Below are 21,403 nucleotides of genomic sequence, written 5' to 3'. Positions count from 1 at the left end.
CATCTTTTTTTCACAAATTTTCGGCTAATATGGACAGGGTAGATTTCTGTAGAGTGGAGGATAAGAAGAAATATTACACTAAACCTGTATACACCCCGTGTTATTGAATGGGATGTAGCGATTTTGATGACTAAATCAGAAACTGCAACAGCTGTTTACTACGCGCCATACTTGAGTAGGCTAGTAAATCCGCTTCAGACTTTGGCATGTAAACACGACAGCGGAAAACGATATCCGAAATTCGATTTTCGTCTTTTAGAACATGTGTCGCATGTAAACATAGTATATCATCTCTGTTTCACTATGCAACAACGTGACAAGTGAAATAATTTTACGCGAATTGCTTTGCCAAAACAAGCCAAGTTTGAAATGCATGTTTAGGTTAAAATATTGGAAATTATTGTTCAAGGTATTGATTGCATAGATTGTAAATTAATATGAAGCAACAAACTTCGGTGTACTTTATTCGTCGCGAACGCCCTACTTCCCCATTTGATTACAAAGAAACAATTCACTGTACTTATGCATATTGTTGTGTACTGTTATGTTTTCGATAGAAGTGGTAACACCAGAAGTTTATTGTTAATATTAAGTGCTTTGCTGTTCAAGACTTGTGTTACTCGTTCCAGTAGTCAGCAAAATTATCTTGAAACAAAATTTTTTGCCCTTATTAGCCAGTGCATTCGCCTACTGCATGTAAGATGCTTTCGTCATTTGATCATGTGATTAGGATTGTTTCGTATCAGGTTTGCAGTTATTTTATGGTGCAACTCAGTGTGTATTCTTTTGGTGTTTTTGGAGCGTTTCATATGCTGTAGTCTGCCGATTTGGGCAACTCTTTATATAATTTGCTGTGTAGGTGTTCAAGCATAGGCTATTTGCAGGAAAGCCCCGCCGATTGTATTGACAACACTTAGGTAAGAGTGACCGTATTGTTAGGCACCATGTTCGATGCAGTTTTCTGATTTAATCCTGCCTCTGATATAATTTGGCTTGATATTTCCAGGAGCAACTGAATGGACCACCTTGGAAATCATTGTATGTTGTTTTGATGGGCTTCCTGTGCTATCATATCAGCATTTCGCAAGCTAATATAAAGTCTTAATAGATATGACTGTGGGAGGGTTTTTCTGAACTATCATGACTTGTTTCAATTGGATGTAATGGCCATTATGCACAATTGTACGTGTTTTATGTGAATATTTCGGACGTGAGTTTCATCATTTGAATGAAAAGTATATGTCAGCATAGAACTTACATTTAATAACATCCAGATTGAATTTAATATTATACCTGTGACTCCAACCAACCAAATCACAAATAAAATGCCCTACATGTATGGTGTGTCTTTATAGTTCTGGTGAACAGGCTTGTTATGGTGCTGAAGTGTCTGTATGTAAGGCTTAATTTTAGGCATTTCTGCAAACTTGATTGTTTGTACCAGAATAACAGAAATGACATTCTGCAACAAATTGGAGATGTTTTGCAGAGTTGCCTTGAAATCAGCAGTGACATAACGATTGTCCACCTGGGGTAGAGGGAGTTCAGTTCTCAGTATGCAGTATGGTATGAATAGGAAAAGTATGTACTATACACAATGTGTATCATATGTTGTACAGCCTTCTAACATTGTGAAATTTTCCATCATTAATGGGCATCAATAACTTAACAATGTAGATGTGAAGGGATAGTAATAGATGATGATGTGTTGTGTTGTGTTGTGTTGGTAATACCACAGAATAAATTAACTTAATCTCTAGATTTTTTGAAGTAGTAGTTTCTTTTTTTCATGAAAGAAAATTATTTCAGGGCACATGTAAACCACCATGACTTCAATTATAAAGGTACATGCTATTTCTGGAGCAATGGATGAATCACCTCCATGTTACATGCTCCAGGTTGATGATTTTAGGATACTGTTGGATTGTGGATGGGACGAGAAATTTGACCCAGAGTTCATGAAAGAACTGAAGAGGTAATATTATCTCACATATCATTTACATTCGTTTTTAATTCATACAACGTTTGAATGTGTGCATATGTGCTGTGGTATTTTTCCGCGTTAACAAAGACTTTCCACAGCTACAACTATATGTATTCGGTCAAATGAGAATTTTGTAGGTCACATCCTCTACAGGGTGACTACATTTCCTGACTCTTCTACCAGTGAATCTGAGTCTGTAATCTGCCATAGGCCTACCTTTGATTTGTTTTATATGCTCCTTCCATTTTAAATTGCTCCGTACATATACTCATTGGCACTTTTTGTGTACAACGGAATATGCTGTGGAAAGCCTCACTGTGTGTGTGTGTGTGTGTGTGTGTGTGTGTGTGTGTGTGTGAGAGAGAGAGAGAGAGAGAGAGAGAGAGAGAGAGAGAGAGAGAGAAAGGGGGAGGAGGGGGGGAGGAGTGTGCAGGAAGGGGATGTGAAGTTCCAGTCATACAACTGGTCTGATATTCTGTGTACTCATATTTATTTGTTCAATAAATGGCCATAAAGAACTGCATCAAATGCCTTCCAGAAGTCACAGAATGTGGTTTCGACCTGGGTGCTTTCTTTGTCTCATGGATGGACAAAGCGAGATGGGTTTCGCAGGCCCATTGTTTTCAGAGCCCATGTTAATTTATACAGAGTAGATTTTCAGTCTTCAGAAATACCAAAATACGTGAGTCTGAAACAAAATATTACATAAGTATATAATAAGTATAAAGAAAGCTGTAAGTTCATCTCCAGTTTATTTTATCAGTTGCCAGCTTTGGCGATATTATGTGCCACCGTCAGGCCCTCTATTGTATACAGTGGCTGAATTTTTCAGTGACAAAATGTATGTACATCATATATGAAAAGTAACCAGTCTTCTTCACACCAGCGTACCTATGCACTAGGGTGAAGTGGGGTAAGTGTAACCAGGTTTTGGCATAGTTCAACTTTGACACCAGATTGGCAACTTGTTATTGAAGATATGATTTTGAAACTTATCATACTTAAAGTTTGACTTATTAACTTTTAAACAATACACATTTTGTTTTTGAAAAAAAAAAATATGGTCAAATAATTGTTTTCAAAATTTTGTGTCGTGAGGTTACACTTGCCCCATGGTTCAGGGCAAGTGTAACCCCGCATTGTTGTACCCATACAGAGCATTGTAAAAGAGACTTGAGGTAAGTTACCTGATTACCCAATTTTTACTGAATTTGAGGGTTTTTAAATTATTAAAATATCTTAAATTTTACTCAAGATATGAACTTTTTTGCTCACGCCTCTTAGTATATTATGAAATACACAGAAAATGTTAGCTAAACAAAAAAATAAGTGTTAGCCTAAACCATAAAACACTGAAACAGAATGCATCATAGATTATTTATTTTTGTTTTAGGCCAGTAATTTATTAGCTTAAATTCTACAAAAGTAATATTTTTTCTTTAGTAGGCAATTTAACAAAAATAATAAAATATCTAGTCTCAAGAGAAAAGAAAAATTCACTTTATAAGTTCACTTCCTATTATTTTTCATGGTAATTGAACTAAAGTTGTTGGCAATTTGTGTTTAATGCTAAACTGCCCTAATTCAACTTATTATATTCACACTTAGGCCCTAACTATTATTTAGTCACTGAATGTTGTATGAATCAAATGCAACACCAAATGTCAGGTCTCCCTTGTGACCCAAAGTAGGCTCAGGTAGCACTGAAATGACATCAGAGGATGGAACTTCCGTCTCATCTCTTCTATCAGACCAGTAGAATGTGGTGCCATGCTTTGTCTTATTTTTGCATCTGAGGAAAATAACTTCTGGATCTCCTAAATCACTAATTTTGGTAACTTGGCCAATAAAATGAACTTTCTTACACTTTGTTGCAAAAGCTACCAGAACATATTTCCAACTGTAATTTTATCTTTGGCTTCAAAAAAGTTTGCCCCTTTTTCTTCTTCGTAGTTTATAATTTCTTTCCTGAGATCGTCCAGTGTTGTTATGGTCCCATTTTCTTCATCACTACTTATTAAAGGTAGGCCTCCTTCAGTTTCACTTTCTTCACTTGTTGATTCAACTTCCAGTCTTTTTTCCTTGTTACCCACATGAGCAATCAGGGATTTTTTTTCTACAACATTCTGAGATGCCATTTCGGATAAAGTAACAGCACTTTGTTTGGAAGATTTACTTTTCATTACCAAGCCCTTTTTTATGCTGATAATGCTTTTTTGTTTTGCTTTCTCCTTATTATTCTTGTTTCCTTTAAAATCTTTTTCTTTATAGATGGCATCTTGAGAAGTGATAACTTCAGCTCCTGGTGCAATCCTTTTCTTCTTTGTTTTACCAGTGGGACTACACTGTCGGACTGTTTCCAGTAATAAGCTTTCAAATGACAAATCAGAAGTTCCGGAACATAATGAAACATTGGTTAGCTCTGGAATGGTTGAGAAAGAACTCTGATACTGGGAAAACTGCAGTGCTCAGTAGATGTAGGCCAATAAAATTCTGGAGGTTGTTCAGCTGGAAGCTTCCCAAAAATCTGAGTACTTTCTGTTAGAGACGTAGCTTCCACACAGTCTATGGCTGTATTGCCGTTTTATCAATTACTTCTCTACTGTAAGGGAATATTCCTGCTTTTTGAAAACCACTTTTCAACAATTCAGGTGGTGTTTCATTCCATACAGCAGTGAGGAGATTGGAAAAGTCACGTTTGCTAATTTTTACCCCTTGATGATGTCTCAGGTGACGAGTTATTTTGGTCCCAAGTAGATTTCACACTCTTAAACACTGCTACATCCATTGGCTGCAGGATGAGTTATCATGCTTTGTCAGTCAAACAATGCTTCACATACTGTACTGTAATTGAAATGGTGGCATTCTTTACAGTTCTGTGTCGTATTTTATAAAAGGAAACGTGGTTTAAAAATATGGTAGACTTAAATAAAAAATAAAATATATGTCACACAAACTCAGTAGACCTACAAATCCAGCTCATCAGGTATTCTGGTATCCATATGTACAGGAAGGCCAGATTAGTTGATGGTAAAAACAAGGTTACGGCTTAAATAAATAAATATGTTCCATTAAGTTTGTTTGGGGCAAGTGTAACCCTCCCTGGTTACACTTGCCCCATTCGATTGGTTACACTTGCCCCACATGGGAAAAAGGTGGGGTAAGTGTGACCATGCCTGGCATATCAAGAGCTTTATCAGTAGAGTAAAACGAATCTCATATTTGAAATTATCATGCAAAAGTTAGTTTGTAACCAAAAAATTGTGCAGTTATCTTTAAAACTGCAAACCACCAAATTCTGAGCATGGCACTCTCTCGCAGAGTGAAAATGTAGATGTCAATTCAAGTCCAAATTACAAATTTATGTCAGATTTGACAATTTATGGTTAAATATAACAAGAAAGGAGTAAATTAACATTTGTGATAGGTCAGAGGTAAAAATACAGCTTCTTTAAGGCACCATAAGCTGTGGTTACACTAACACCATGGTTATCTTACCCCACTTCACCCTACTTTGGCACACGTCAGTGGTTAAACATGCAGCTGCTGATGTGCCAAAATCAGGCGTACGTAAGCTAGTGCGAAGACTGGGTGTTTGTCATATATGATGTACATACATTTTGTCATTGAAAAATTCTGCCCCTGTCTAGAGTAGAAGGACCTGATGATGACGTATCTTATTGCCTAAACCAGTAGCTGATAAAATAAATCTGAGATAAAATTTTTTTTTCTATTTATTATGTATTTATCAGCTGCTGGCCCGCCATCCAACATACTAGGAATGGATGCACCTAAGTTGTTCCAAAATATGTTAAAAGTACCTACGTAGATGGTGTACTGTGGCTTTTCCGTTGTGTGTTGCAGTTGGTAGCTGATTGTGCAGTGAAAGATGGAAAGTTAACGAATCATGAGTCACCGCTTATGCAAGGTGGCAGAACCAATGAGAAAATAGTGTTTTTGATAAACGTCATCATGATGTCGAATGAATGAAATTATGTGGGGTTATAATGAAATAATTGATGCAGAATGCTGCCATATGAATCAGAATAGTCCATATTCTGTATTCTTAGATCCCTGTGGGTTGGGTTGATTTAGTGGACGAGACCAAACAGTGAGGTCATCGGTCTCATCGGATTAGGGTAGGAAGTCGGCCTTGCCCTTTCAAAGAACCATCCCGACATTTGCTTCAAGGAATTTAGGGAAATTGCAGAAAACCTAAATCTGGATGGCTGGATGCGAGATTGAACCGTTGTCCTCCCGAATGCGAGTCCAGTGTGCTAACCACTGCACCACCTCACTCGGTGGATTCCTGTCTAACTACCACCTTGCAAATGGGATATTCTGAAAATACTTCACCTAATTTGTGAAACAATGATTTGACTATGCTACAGATCAGCCCATTGCCTCAACCAATTTTCTGACACATTTGTTGGCTATACCAACTCACAACTATCCTAACATAGACCTCAGGCTACACTCCAGATCAGCCCTTTTCAATGACCAGTTTTCTTAGACTGACTTCTATTGGCTTTGCTTACTCTAACAAAGCTGTAAAATTTCAGCCTAACGTAGACCTCAGGCTGTGCTACACATCAGTCCATCACCACACCAACTTTTCTTCTAGTCATATTTGATGATTTGGCCAACTGACAGGCAAACTATAACATTTGAATATGAAACATCATCCCAAATATCCTGTCTTATTCAGAGGAACATACATTGATCAGCCAGAACAATATGACCACTAACCTACTATCAGTATAAACCTGCAATAGCAGCATCGCCTGGCGAGGAATGACTGCTACTCAGACACTGCTTCATGCGTTTAGTATCAGTGAGAGTGCTGTCTGTGTGTAGATTGAGGAAGGCAGGCAATCTATCTGAGTTTGACCCAGGACAGATTGTGATGGACCAGAGGCTCGGCAGGAGCATTTCTGAAACTGCATGACTTGTTGGGCGTATGAGGAGTGCTATGGTGAGTGTCTTCGGCGTGTGACAAAACCCAAATGAAACCACATCCAGGCGTCTTGGGATTGGGTGGCTGCCCCGCATTACAGGTTTCGGACGTCGTAGGCTGGACAGACTGGTAAAACAGGACAGGCAGTGAACTGTGGTGGAACTAACATCAGGCTTTAACCTTTTCAGACCCTCTGGCTACAATTATGTACATTACAGTTTGCTGTGTATTAACTGCAACAGAAATATTTTTTGTCAGTGGAAACCTCATGTACACGTTTGTGAATGTTCAGTCTTTATAAAAATATCAACAAGTGAACTTAGCAGTACACAGCAGCTTGTGGCCGCCAGAAAACACAGGAGAGGTTGGTTAGTTATATTCCACTGCATAACTGAATATTATTATTTTTATTTTGCGCAGTAATTATTGAATGATCCGGTTTATTTATTACAACAGTGAGTATTTCAAAATTAATTATTTTAGTCCATAAAAAGAAGTCAAAGGGTTCAAGTTGCATTTTGATAACAGGTACATTTAAGTGTATAAGTCTTGCATCTAAAATCACTAAAAAATCACCTAAGAGCATTAGAGTATAAGGAAAAATTTTCCTTCCTCCAGAAAAAAATCAGGTCTGAAAGGGTTAATGTTGGGTGAGTACAAGTGTGTCTGAACAAAGTGTACAGAAAACTCCTAATAATGGGTGTCCGCAATCGACGGCCCATGCATGTTCCAATGTTTTTTAACATCATGACATGGGCAGCTACAACTGAAATGTGCATGTGACCATTGGCATTGGATGTTAGCGCAGTGGCAGTGTGTTGCATGGTATGATGAATCCTGATACCTTCTTCATCATGCTGATGGGATGATGCGAATCTGTTGTCTTCCGAGGGAGCAGCTCTTTGATACCTGTACTGTGGGACGGAGATCAGCCGGCAGCGACCCCATCATACACTGGTGGAGCATTCATGTGGGCATCCTCGGGTCCAGAGGTGTTCATGCAAGACACCAGGATGGCCAAGGAGTATCCTACACTGGTTGCAGATCACACACACTGTGATGTAGAAATGGAGTGGTGGTGCTGGGGTTTACAGGCAGTCATAATGACATTCCTATGAACAAAGTTTCATGCTTTTATTATATGCAAATATTTAAACAGTTAACTGAAGAAGTGAATCCCCAGTTAGCCTTATAAGAGAATCAATAAAACTATTTTATCACACGGTGGTTTTTGTATATATATAACCAACTACATAATCTGAAACTTGGTTTCATTGATTCCAAGTACGTTTATGTTATGCTGGTTCATTAGCTGCTGGCTTAATATTAAGCCAGCAGCTAATGAACCAGCATAACATAAATGTAAAAGGACTGATAGATAACCTTTACATAAAAAACAAATCTAATCAACTAACATTGCAGACAGAAAATGCACAGGTATCACCAGCAGTTAATGAGAAAGATTTAAATTTACCCACTGTGTTCACTGTCCTGCATTTCAGAATAAATGATATTAAAATGACCACAGGTAACCCTTACACAATAAACAAGTTCATTACTACTTTGAATACTTGTTCATATACATCCCTCCTTCCAAAATCTGAACAACATCTTTTTCAACAATAATCAGATGAATAACAGGACACGGAGTACTTAACATAATGTAATGAATATGGTTCTTGTCAAGACAAGCATGTGCATCCCAAAACCCCGTGGACTCAATACAATAACCACTGTGCGCACCAGTAATGTACTTCAGTACGACCAAGTCACTCAGTTGTGTGAGCAATAAATGCTCTTTTACAGGCTTAACAGCCACACAAATCCACATAGACTAAAAGTTGCAAATGGCCATCTCGATCAACATCACTTTTTTTTTAAATGTGGCTGTTTAACAGTCTACAGTTCGGCAAATTGTGTTATGCAGCAGTTCCAGCGAGCCCCTTCACAAAATTCTTCATGCCCACTAGATCCAACAACGGCTTGGAACCTTTGGTTGACCAATAGTGTGGCTCAACCAGTCCAACGGATCATCAAGGCAAAGACTGCAGCCACTCTTCATTTGCCGACTCTTATCACAGTGAGAAGTTTTTGTCGTCCAACTCTGGAACATTCTGCCTGCACAATGCCAGCAGCATGGATGAGAGTGATCCCAGGGCACCCTCTCAGTCATTGCAGCTGCCAGAAGCACCACTCAGCGGGAATTCAAAGTGGCGGCCGCTGGCGTCGGAATCAAAACGTCATATACGCCCCTTCATGACAATGATGTTTCCCGATGACAGTGGAGTTTTTCAGCAAAATAATGCTCCATGTCACAAGGCCAGGAGTGTGATGGAGTGATTCGAGGAACACAGTAGCAAGTTCCAGTTGATGTGCTGGCCTCCCAACTGTCCACATCTGAACTAAATCCAGCACATCTAGAATGTGATTGACTGTGGTGTCAGAGCTCATGCCACCCTCCACCCCCCTCCTCAGAATTTACAGGAATTAGGTGCAAACTCCCTCCAGTGACTTACCAAGGCCTCATTGGCCTCATTGCTTCCATGCCACAACACATTGCCGCTGTTATTCGTGCCAAAAGTGGACGTACTGACTATTAGATAGGTGATCATAATGTTCTGGCTGATCACTGTACACTACAAGAAATAAGTGCAAAAACCAGAAACCAACCTTACAAGCTGTAAAGGTCAGATCAGTAATCGTCAATCTCGTGCTCTCCATGTCAAAAACAAAAGTGATCAGTTTGTACCTTCTGCTACAACAAGTCATTAAATTCAGCGATTCTCAATGGCTACAGTGTACTATCACCTGATTGGTTATGAACAACGAGAACAAATTGTCAACAGCAGCATGCAGTGGAAGAGCTGCAGAACACTGTACGTGATCTTTAATCTAAAATGCTTCAACAGACGAATGTCAGAGATATGGGCCTATAACTTTCGGCTTCTGTTTGACTACCCTTCTTGAAAACTGGTATGATCTGTATGTTTTTCCAATATTTAGATATGCTTCACTCCTCCAGCAACCTCCAATACGCTGCTGCTGGAAGAGGAATGAGTTCTTTTGCATACTCTATATGTAATTGTATTGGTATCCTGTCATGTCCAGCAAGTTTTCCTCTGTTGAGCGGATTCAATAGCGTTTTCTATTCCATGATCACTTACACTATGTGATCAAAAGTATTCGGAGACCCCCATAAACATAGGTTTTTCATATTAGATGCATTGTGCTGCCACCTACTGCCAGGTATTCCATATCGGCAGCCTCAGTAGTCATTAGACATTGTGAGAGAGCAGAACAGGGCACTCCACGGATCTCACGGACTTCGAACGTTGTCAGGTGATTGGGTGTCACTTGTGTCATACATCTGTACACGAGATTTCCACATGGCTAAACATCCCTAGGTCCACTGTTTCCGATGTACTGAATTGGAAATGTGAAGGGACACATACAGCACAAAAGCGTACAGGCCGACAGTTGAAGAGGGTCGTAATATGTAATAGGCAGACATCTATCCAGACCATCACACAAGAATTCCAAACTGCATCAGGATCCACTGCAAGTACTATGACAGGTGGGAGGTGAGAAAACTTGGATTTCATGGCCGACTGGCTACTCATAAGCCACACAGCATGCCGGTAAATGTCAAACGACGCCTCGCTTGATGTAAGGAGCATAAACGTTGGACTATTGAACAATGGAAAAAAGTTGTGTGGAGTGACGGTAAATGTCAAACGACGCCTCGCTTGATGTAAGGAGCGTAAACATTGGACGATTGAACAATGGAAAAAAATTGTGTGGAGTGACAAATCATGGTACACAATGTGGAGATCTGATGGAAGGGTGTGGGTATGACAAATGCCCAGTGAACATCTGCCAGCGTGTGTAGTGCCAACAGTAAAATTTGGAGGCAGTGGTATTACGGTGTAGTCATGTTTTTCATGGAGGGGGCTTGCACTCCTTGTTGTTTTGTGTGGCACTATTACAGTACAGGCCTACATTGATGTTTTAAGCACCTTCTTGCTCCCCACTGTTGAAGAGAAATTCGGGGATGGTGATTGCATCTTTCAACACGATCAAGCACCTGTTCATAAAGCATGGCCTGTGGTGGAGTGGTTACATGACAATAACATCCCTGTAATGGACTGGCCTGCACACAGTCCTGACCTGAATCCTATAGAACACCTTTGGGATGTTTTGGAATGCCGACTTCATGCCAGGCCTCACCGACCGACATTGATACCTCTCCTCAGTGCAGCACTCTGTGAAGAATGGGCTGCCATTCTCCAAGAAACCTTCCAGCACCTGACTGAGTGTATGCCTGTGAGAATGGAAGCTATCATCAAGGCTAAGGGTGAGTCAACACCATATTGAAATCCAGCACTACTGATGAAGGGCGCCACAAACTTGTAAGTCAATTTAAGCCAGGTGTCCGGATACTTTTGATCATACAGTGTAGAGGCAATACCTGTCCCATACATCCTCCCATTACCACCTAGTCAAGTCTGGTCATAAGCATCACATATCAGGTGCTGGATATTCTTGTCATGCCCCGAAATGAGGAATGTCTTACCCACTAACAGTTGCACCCCGCTCACAGTGGTACGCCACTGCCCATCTAATCTATACAATATCCTCGTCCATCCCTACTCCTAACCAGTCACAAAACTTTAATTTTTCAGTCAGTCAGTCAGTATTCATTTTGAGGGCTATGCTCCTTCATCAGTTGGTAGTTTTGCTCTGTAGTTCCAAAAGTATTTACGTGTTGCAAATTGCTTACAATCCTTCATCCGGGTCCAGACTGAGCTCTCTTGATCTATTAGTGATGGTATTCTCATTCTGTGCATCATTGCTCTCTATTATTTTTGGTTCCTGCATATATAATGTGCAACAAAAAAGAAGGATTATGTTTGTTTATTGCGTATGTATTTTCGTTATAAATTCTGTTTATTGCAATTGTATTTGCTACTTACTATTATTACTCTTTTATTAAAAGATAACAGTAATAAAAATGAGATGTAAGTAATTCAGCCTTTTCCGTCTTTGTTCTTTTTAGTTATTGGTGTCTTCAACAGATAACTGTGATTAAGAAAATTCAATGACAGTTTACATTTTATTGTATTTTTCTGCAGGTATGTTCACCAGATCGATGCAGTGCTTCTCTCATATCCAGATCCACTACATTTAGGAGCACTGCCATACCTTGTTGGCAAATGTGGCCTCAACTGTCCAATTTATGCTACAATTCCAGTCTACAAAATGGGACAGATGTTTATGTATGATTTGTATCAGGTAATTACTTTTTTCAGCACCTCTTGTAGTTGTTTTTTGTAGAATGGCACCCCATCTTATGACATACTGTGACGTAACCTCTTTCATATCAATCTGGCACAACCTGAAAAAAAGACAGCTGGATTGATTAAACTGAATTGAGCAGCATGCCTTATGAACCAGCAGTGAACTGATTATTAGGTAAGAAAGTCACTAATCACGTAGCCCAACACATTAAGCATGTAATTTACACAAAACCCTATGGAGAAAAAAATAATTGGGAGGGGGAGTGAGAAATGGCTGGAGAGGGAGAAATTGCTAAGTGTTGTACAGAATTCACACTCTGTTGTAAAGCAATTAGTAGTAGTATACATTGTACCATTTTTGTGAGAAAAGTATGTAGATGCAGTTCTCTAGTGTGAGTACAATGTTAACTGAGATTTAGTAGTGGTTGTCATATGATATGATTTGAGCTGGTTGAATACACATAGAAAGAGCATTAAATTTCTCCTACAGTTTCCACTATGTATTGTGACATTACATACCACTCCAAAGGAGTGAAGTGTACCATTACATATTCTTACTGATGACTTACTTGCGGATGAAAACCATAAAATAAGTTATTGCTATTTTATATGCTTGTGGAAATTGGTGAATGATACGTAGCTGCAAGATGGGATTGTGATGACAATAACTTCACAAGAGAGAGTACCTTAGCAAACATGACTATAGAAGTTTAGAATATCGCCGACCTACTTTGGAGAAGTGTCAAGTCCTCAGAGAATACGTAATTTTGATGATAGTTGTGACATTTATTCAGACCAATGAAATGTTACATTCGGATTTGTTCATTCTATGTAGAGACTTCATGTTGGATGTTGATGTTGATAGAAGATTGATGTCCAGAGTCTTTTCGTTGTGCCTGTTTGTGACTCAGTGTCTCCTCTATATGGTGAGTAGCAATTGATCATGTATTTTCATTGTGTTATGCGCAATACACTGAGGAAGTCATGGGATACCTCCTAATATTGTTCTGGACCTCCTTTTGCCTGACGTAGTCCAGCAACTTGATGTAGCAATGGACTCAACAAGTCATTGGAAGTCCCCTGCAGACAAATTGAGCCATGCTGCCTCTGTAGCTATCCATGATTGTAAGTGTTGCCAGTGCAGGATTATCCATGATTATAAAAGTGTTGCTAGTGCAGGATTTTGTGCACAAATAACCTCTCGATTATGTCCCATAAATATTCAGTGAGATTTGTGTTGAGCAACCTGGGTGGCCAAATCATTCGCTTGAATTATCGAGAATGTTCTTCAGACCAATCATGGGCAATTGTGGCCCTTTGTAATGGCACATTGTCGTCCATAAAAATTCCATCTTTGTTTGGAACATTGAGTTCATAAAGGGCTGCAAATGGTGTCGAAGTAGCCAAACAGAACTATATCCAATCAGTGATCGGTTCCATGTAATGTAAACAAAGCCCACATCAATGTGGAGTCACCACCAGCTTGCACAGTGCCTTGTTGACGGCTTGGATCCAGAGTTTCATGAGGTCTGCATCATACTTGAACCCTACCATCAGCTCTTACCAACTGAAATCGGGCTCATCGAATTAGGCCACGGTTTTCCAAAGGCACTAGTGTCGGTCGTATACTGCCATAGTCTGTTAACGCCAGATTTCACTGCGCAGTCCTAACAGATATGTTCTGCAATCCCACATTGATTTCCGGGGTTATGTCTCGCAGTCTTGCTTGTCTGTTAACACTGACAACTTGAACACAAATGCCTCTGTTTCTGGTCATTAAGTGACGGCCACTGCATTGCCCAATGTCTGAAATTTGGTATTCTTGGCACACTCTTGACACTGTTGATCTCAGAATATTCAATTCCCTAATGATTTCCGAAATGGAATGTCCCATGCGTCTAGCTCTGTCTACCATTCCACATTCAGAGTCTGTTAATTCCCGTTGGCAGCCATAATCACGCCAGAAAACTTTTCACATTAATCATCTAAGCACAAATAACAGCTTCACCAATGCACTGCCTTTTATTCCTTGTGTCTGTGTTACTGCTGCCCACTGTACATGTGCCTATTACTATCCTGTGACTTTCCTCACTTTGGTATGTATGAGCTACAAATACTAGTGCTCTTTGTATATTAGTTAAGAACAGTTAAGAATAATTGTTTTTCTGATGATAAATTAATAGCCATGGTGTAACGACTTAGGAAGAAGGTTTTTAAGACTGCATGATGGGAAATTAATGGACTGTAGTATTAATTGGTGGTGACTGAACACAATGAGCGTACGACAATTGTGTAATAGTTGACACTGCGAGAGGCAGTTGCTCAATGGCTTCACTACACCACCGAGTTGCAATATCACAGTGCACCCTGCATGGTGCGCAGCCAGACTGAGTAAGAAGAGCCGTACTTATTCAAGAACAATTTTTAATGAAACATTGTATGTTGAGTGAGAACTGGGTTGCTTTTTAATGGAATGTTTTACAAAAGTATTGGTGACTTGGTGTCAAACTTAATATTTCAGGAAAGTGTACAGATTAAGATATAGTAGAAATACCATATTCCACTTTAACAACATTAGAGGAAAGTGGGTAATTAAATTAATTGAATGAAAGGTTCAGGAAAAAACTGAGTCATCTCTTAAGGGGAGCCGGAGGTGCCTATGCTGCCCATGTTAAAATCACTAAGCTTGAGGAACATTTATGAATAAACTACCAAATAGAAAAATTTGAATTTTTTTTACATATAGAGTGGTTTAGTATTGCAGTTATGACAGAGGGATTTTGTAGTATCTTTTCTAGTTTCCTTCCAATTATTTTTTTTATTAATGACCCAAATTTTATTACAAATAATTGCTTTATAATTAAACTGAAATGAAACTACTGAACATATTGCCAAATGGCTGTGTTACAATGTAAGTTTGACCACTAGGAGTGCTGTATAAAAATTTCATCTCTCTAGCTTGAGTGGATTTTGAGAAAATGTTCCTTATATTCGAAAAATTCTAATTTACGGGAAATGGCTATCAAAGTTTCTCAATACATTCCTGCACTATAGGATGGATTATCAGGGTCTTCTTCTTCATCCTCCAAAATTTTCCTCTTCTGTCTTCTTTTCTGGCCTGTTGTTCCATCATACTTCATATGCCTTTCTCTTCTTTCTGCTCCTCTTATCCTTTCTCTGTCAATATTTCTTAGTGCTCGTACAGTGTTCACCCCAGCTGTAAATCCTAGTGCCTTCAGAACTTCACACTTCACACTGTTCCCTTGGTTGTAGGTTGCTATTGCATCATAAATGCCAAAGTGCAGTGTTTTTATGCTTACAAACACCCTTTTAGGAATCACTATCCAAATCAAATTGTTTACGCTCTCATTAGGATTCTGCATCTTTCCGTGTAGACATTTGTGTAACAATTCTGGCTGTGCTAAGTCATGAAAAATTGGTTTTATTGCATTTATCACAGCTGCTGGCAAACCATGTTTGTGATCATAGTCCTTTTTTGCATTATATTTGCACCAGGAATCTTTTGGGCACAGGCTGTGTTGAGGGTATTCATTGGAAAAGGCAGTATGAAGGAACAATGCCCACACTGCTTTTCGCATGTCACTAACATTACTAGTATTTTGCCTTATAGCATACCCATAGTATCTCTGTAGACGTTCAATCACCTCATCAGTAAGCCTGCCTCTCCCTCCTATTGTCTTTCCATCACTGAGCTTACTTGAACCCAAAGTTTGTTTGAGCCTCCGAAGCCTTGCACCCTTACGCTTTTGCACATGCCCAATGCATTCCAACTTTTCAACTACAAATTCATTTCCATATGGTTTCAGTTCCTCTATAGTCTTGAAACCTTTGGAGTCACCATCCCCAAGGTAGTATTTGTACCTAACGTTGTATCTGGGAACTGAACGTTCAAAAATTTGTTTCACTCCATCCACTTCCATTGCTCCACTTGATCCACTAAAATTTGCCTCACAGGTTCCACTGTGCTATCCTTTGATTTTATTTTTGCACCTGCAATGTTTTGATAATATTGCAACATCTATCACTTTTGCACTATCACCACAAGTAGCAGGTACAACCCCATTCAGGGATTTATGACTCCTCTTTTGCCAGGATCCATCTAATGCCACTACCAAATCGCTAGAACCACCGTTCATTTCTACAGATTCCTGCACTGCTTCCTTCATGGTTTTCAAAGCCACATCTTCAACAGAGGATCCTACCAGTTCACAGTAGTACCCAAATTTGCTTGGAGGCGATGGCAAGTTCATAATACCACAAAACAGTTTACCAGCAGCAGACCCTTTTCCAATGGATCGAAGACCATACACAAGTCGAACATTCACATCAAACACTCTAGATCGTCCATTTTCACCAAAGAGACTGGCATGTGAATTGTAGAAAGTCACTTGATACTTGCAATATGCACAGATTATCTTCATCTCACAAGCTAAACCAAAGTGCTTTGTTATTTCTAGTCCCACACCTACACTTGAACACATTTTGCACAGAACACTTTCTTTCAGCACAGAAGATAATAATCCAATATTCAGTACTTTGTTAATATCATCACTGTCAAAAACATATTCACGAAATCTGTCACTTCCACCAGTCAGCTTCTTGCTAGAAGATGTCACAGGGCTATGGCCGGCCATGTGTTGCTTAGCAGAAGAACGCACTGTTTCAGTAATTGTAGTATCGCAACTTGGTATTAGTGTTAATTTTCTTTTCCCTACGTTCTTCCTCTTCTTATACACATGGTTACTAAAACGTGGCATCGTAACCAGAACAACGCTGTACACAAGAAGTATAATACTACCAACAACAGGCGCAACACTGAACTAATTCGAAACGGTAAACAGCAAAGAGACGATGTTCCGTGCTCTTAGCGCTTCATTTGTCACAGAAAACAATGTAGCCAACCCTTGCACACTCGCTGTATGCGTAACATAAGACGCTGTATGCATAACAGGCCGAGAAAATCCCAAGCAGTTCGTCAGGAAGTTACGAGAGGGTGTTAGATGCATTCAGCGGCTGCCCATTTCCTCTGCAGGCGTGGGGGAAAATGGTAATAACTCCACTTCTAGGGCGAGTAGAACAATAATTCAAAGTTTACATTAAAGAGGAATGTTCCAATTAATTTTCGGTAGGAAAAAAAAAAACGTAATTTTTTTTGATTTGACCACCTCCGGCTCCCCTTAATACAGCTCTTTCACCAGTTGTCTGTGAACATTCTATTTGGGACAAACTGTTTAAGTTTAGTACACAACTGCTGCTTAGCTGGTGGGAGAAATATACAAATAAATTTTGTGGACAGTTTTGAACTAAATAGGATGATCTTTGTTGCCGATTTATCTGAAATTTGAGATTTTGTTATAATATTATACAGCCCTAATTAACATTAGCTTTAAGGAAAAAAATTACTGATGGGAGGAGGAAAACAAGATTCAGTTGTAAATTTATTTGATAAACAAAGAGAAATTTAAATACCGCTGTAGAATAAAAAAGGAGAAATGATAGGAAAATTCAAATGCAAGGTATAAGACCGCAGACCCATATTAAGTAAAATAAAAAAGATGGTCAATATATGCATCCATATGCATCCATATAAGGGTATTGGAACATACTTTTCAATGCCATTGGCACAATGTGTTTTTAGATGACATGCCAAGAGGTTATTTTGCCTAGAGACTAAGAGTAAACTCTGATTTAGCTTTAAGATGACCTTCACAAAACCGAGCAATCATATGATAAGAAGTGAAGTTAGAGAGAGGGAGAGAAGAGAAGAGAAGAGAAGAGAGAGTAGGCTGTATGGTTTTCAAACAGGTTGCTGTACTGTAGTACATGTAGTAAGGTAGGAAACAGGATATGGTTACTACCGAAGGTGGACTTGTTGAGTTGGTGGAATGATTCGTTATTGTAATAATAATAATAATAATAATAATAATAATGTCCAGTGACGAAGGCCTCCCATCGGGTAGACCGTCGCCTGGTGCAAGTCTTTCGATTTGACGCCACTTCGGCGACTTGCGCGTCGATGGGGATGAAATGATGATGATTAGGACAGCATAACACCCAGTCCCTCAGTGGAGAAAATCTCCGACCCAGCCGGGAATCGAATCTGGGCCCTTTGGATTGACATTCTGTCGCGCTGACCTCTCAGCTACCGGGGGCGGATGATATTGTAATGGTCAGTGCCCTATGTAATCACCCAAGAGTAGCAGGATGTCTGTTGGTTGTCAGGATGTCAAGTATGGGTGGCCTCAGGCAATGAGTAATACCATGTCATGGCAACAGCGAAGCCAGAGAATCCTCTCAGAAGACAAACAGCTTTTATTGGCAGCTTATTCTCTACTGCTAAGTCGGCCAAAGCCCAAGGCCGGAAACCTATGAGGTGACAGTATGTGTAGATTGCAGTGCTAGCAGCAGCCTGCTGGGTGACCTTGTTGAGATACATGGTGTCATCACAGCCCCATGCTTGAGGGGTAGCCGGCAGCAAGTGTTCTCGACAGCCTGGAAGTGACTAGCTGGGCTCGGCATGGCCCAGATCGAACCCGGAACTCCCGACATGGAATGCTAGACACTGGTGCTCACTGAACGGCCCACAAGGGTAGCCCCAGTTCAGCGCCAAAAGGCATAAGGCTAGATGACACTAGCAGGTGTGTGACTGCATCTAGTAGCTGATTGTGGAGTCTGGAGGCTGCCAAGTAATGCAGAAGGTGTATCAGTGCTGAGGCCAGAGTTGAAGTCAGGATTAAGGTTGAAGCACAGTATGGTGCCAGCAGTAGTCATATGAGCAGCCCAGTCTGACATCAAGACAGGACAAGCTCAACGTTCAGCAATGAGGCAATGTTAAGTGATCTTCTGCTGGGTTGGAGGCCCGGATATACTTTTCCAGTTGGGGTTGTTGTGATGAAATGCACTATTTCTTGCCATGTATGCCTCAAAAGTAGTGCATCACATGTCGGTGCTAAACAACATGGCCTGTTGCAGGACAGCTTGCTGAGTGCAGGATGCTGAAGTAGCCGTATTACAGGACCTGCCACTGAAATTTATTAACTGGTAGCCCACTTGCCAAAGCCACTCGAGCCAATGCCACAATAACTCCACCCCCCTTCGACAGAGTACGGTCATCCTAATTCTTGTCTGCTGCTGAATTTGTGAACTTCTTATAATTACATGATTCTATTTCACTTTCATTTCTGCTTTTCCACACCTTTTATGTACAGTTTGTCCTGTATTGTTTTTATTCACAGTTATTACTCATCATGTAGAGCATCTGTCTTTAATACGCCCTCTTGGCAGTTGTATCAACTTTCTTGTAAGGATAGAGGTGTGTTGACCTAGAAGGCATTAAGAAACTATATACCCACTTTTTTTTCATGCGCTGACCTCCTTTACTTTTATATTTAATGTTAACAAAATACCACTTCCCTTCTTTAGCCTAGTTATCCCATCCTTCACACGTTGCAAAGTGATCAACATGTTGCACTGTCTGCATAACATCAATGCTTCTGTACCAGACTAAATTAAACATGCTAAGTTTCCATGATATACACTCCTGGAAATGGAAAAAAGAACACATTGACACCGGTGTGTCAGACCCACCATACTTGCTCCGGACACTGCGAGAGGGCTGTACAAGCAATGATCACACGCACGGCACAGCGGACACACCAGGAACCGCGGTGTTGGCCGTCGAATGGCGCTAGCTGCGCAGCATTTGTGCACGGCCACCGTCAGTGTCAGCCAGTTTGCCGTGGCATACGGAGCTCCATCGCAGTCTTTAACACTGGTAGCATGCCGCGACAGCGTGGACGTGAACCGTATGTGCAGTTGACGGACTTTGAGCGAGGGCGTATAGTGGGCATGCGGGAGGCCGGGTGGACGTACCGCCGAATTGCTCAACACGTGGGGCGTGAGGTCTCCACAGTACATCGATGTTGTCGCCAGTGGTCGGCGGAAGGTGCACGTGCCCGTCGACCTGGGACCGGACCGCAGCGACGCACGGATGCACGCCAAGACCGTAGGATCCTACGCAGTGCCGTAGGGGACCGCACCGCCACTTCCCAGCAAATTAGGGACACTGTTGCTCCTGGGGCATCGGCGAGGACCATTCGCAACCGTCTCCATGAAGCTGGGCTACGGTCCCGCACACCGTTAGGCCGTCTTCCACTCATGCCCCAACATCGTGCAGCCCGCCTCCAGTGGTGTCGCGACAGGCGTGAATGGAGGGACGAATGGAGACGTGTCGTCTTCAGCGATGAGAGTCGCTTCTGCCTTGGTGCCAATGATGGTCGTATGCGTTTTTGGCGCCGTGCAGGTGAGTGCCACAATCAGGACTGCATACGACCGAGGCACACAGGGCCAACACCCGGCATCATGGTGTGGGGAGCGATCTCCTACACTGGCCGTACACCACTGGTGATCGTCGAGGGGACACTGAATAGTGCACGGTACATCCAAACCGTCATCGAACCCATCGTTCTACCATTCCTAGACCGGCAAGGGAACTTGCTGTTCCAACAGGACAATGCACGTCCGCATGTATCCCGTGCCACCCAACGTGCTCTAGAAGGTGTAAGTCAACTACCCTGGCCAGCAAGATCTCCGGATCTGTCCTCCATTGAGCATGTTTGGGACTGGATGAAGCGTCGTCTCACGCGGTCTGCACGTCCAGAACGAACGCTGGTCCAACTGAGGCGCCAGGTGGAAATGGCATGGCAAGCCGTTCCACAGGACTACATCCAGCATCTCTACGATCGTCTCCATGGGAGAATAGCAGCCTGCATTGCTGCGAAAGGTGGATATACACTGTACTAGTGCCGACATTGTGCATGTTCTGTTGCCTGTGTCTATGTGCCTGTGGTCCTGTCAGTGTGATCATGTGATGTATCTGACCCAAGGAATGTGTCAATAAAGTTTCCCCTTCCTGGGACAATGAATTCACGGTGTTCTTATTTCAATTTCCAGGAGTGTAATTACATAGCCCCCGTAAATAGGCATCTCACCTAGAATTTTCTTTAACATATTACATACTGTTGTATTTCAACAGCAGTAAAATGTCTCCTTTATGCTTCTATGTAACCTCTTGCATGAATGTAGTACCTTTTACAATTTGAAACTCAGCATGCATAAATACATTCAAACATAGTAAACTGCACA

At 40.9% G+C, this 21,403-nt stretch overlaps 1 protein-coding gene across 2 annotated transcripts in view; it reads left to right on the top strand.

Annotated features, from left to right (window-relative positions):
- The first annotated feature begins 277 nt into the window (after window positions 1-277).
- Window positions 278-21,403, top strand: part of LOC126467465 (probable cleavage and polyadenylation specificity factor subunit 2) — a 188,982-nt gene continuing 167,856 nt past the window's right edge. Inside the window, exons 1-3 of one of the 2 annotated variants that reach the window (XM_050096465.1) lie at window positions 278-409; window positions 1,810-1,975; window positions 12,074-12,233. In XM_050096465.1, coding sequence (XP_049952422.1) covers window positions 1,827-1,975; window positions 12,074-12,233 — 309 coding nt within the window. In that variant the 5' untranslated portion in view covers window positions 278-409; window positions 1,810-1,826. Of the gene's footprint in view, window positions 410-586; window positions 697-1,809; window positions 1,976-12,073; window positions 12,234-21,403 lie in introns of those variants that run through there. The other variant, XM_050096464.1, reaches the window with a different exon arrangement.

Source organism: Schistocerca serialis, chromosome 1, assembly GCF_023864345.2.
Source record: "Schistocerca serialis cubense isolate TAMUIC-IGC-003099 chromosome 1, iqSchSeri2.2, whole genome shotgun sequence".
Lineage (NCBI taxonomy): Eukaryota > Metazoa > Arthropoda > Insecta > Orthoptera > Acrididae > Schistocerca > Schistocerca serialis.
The sequence above is the reverse complement of the archived record's forward strand: the minus strand, read 5'-3'. Positions and strand labels throughout refer to the sequence as shown.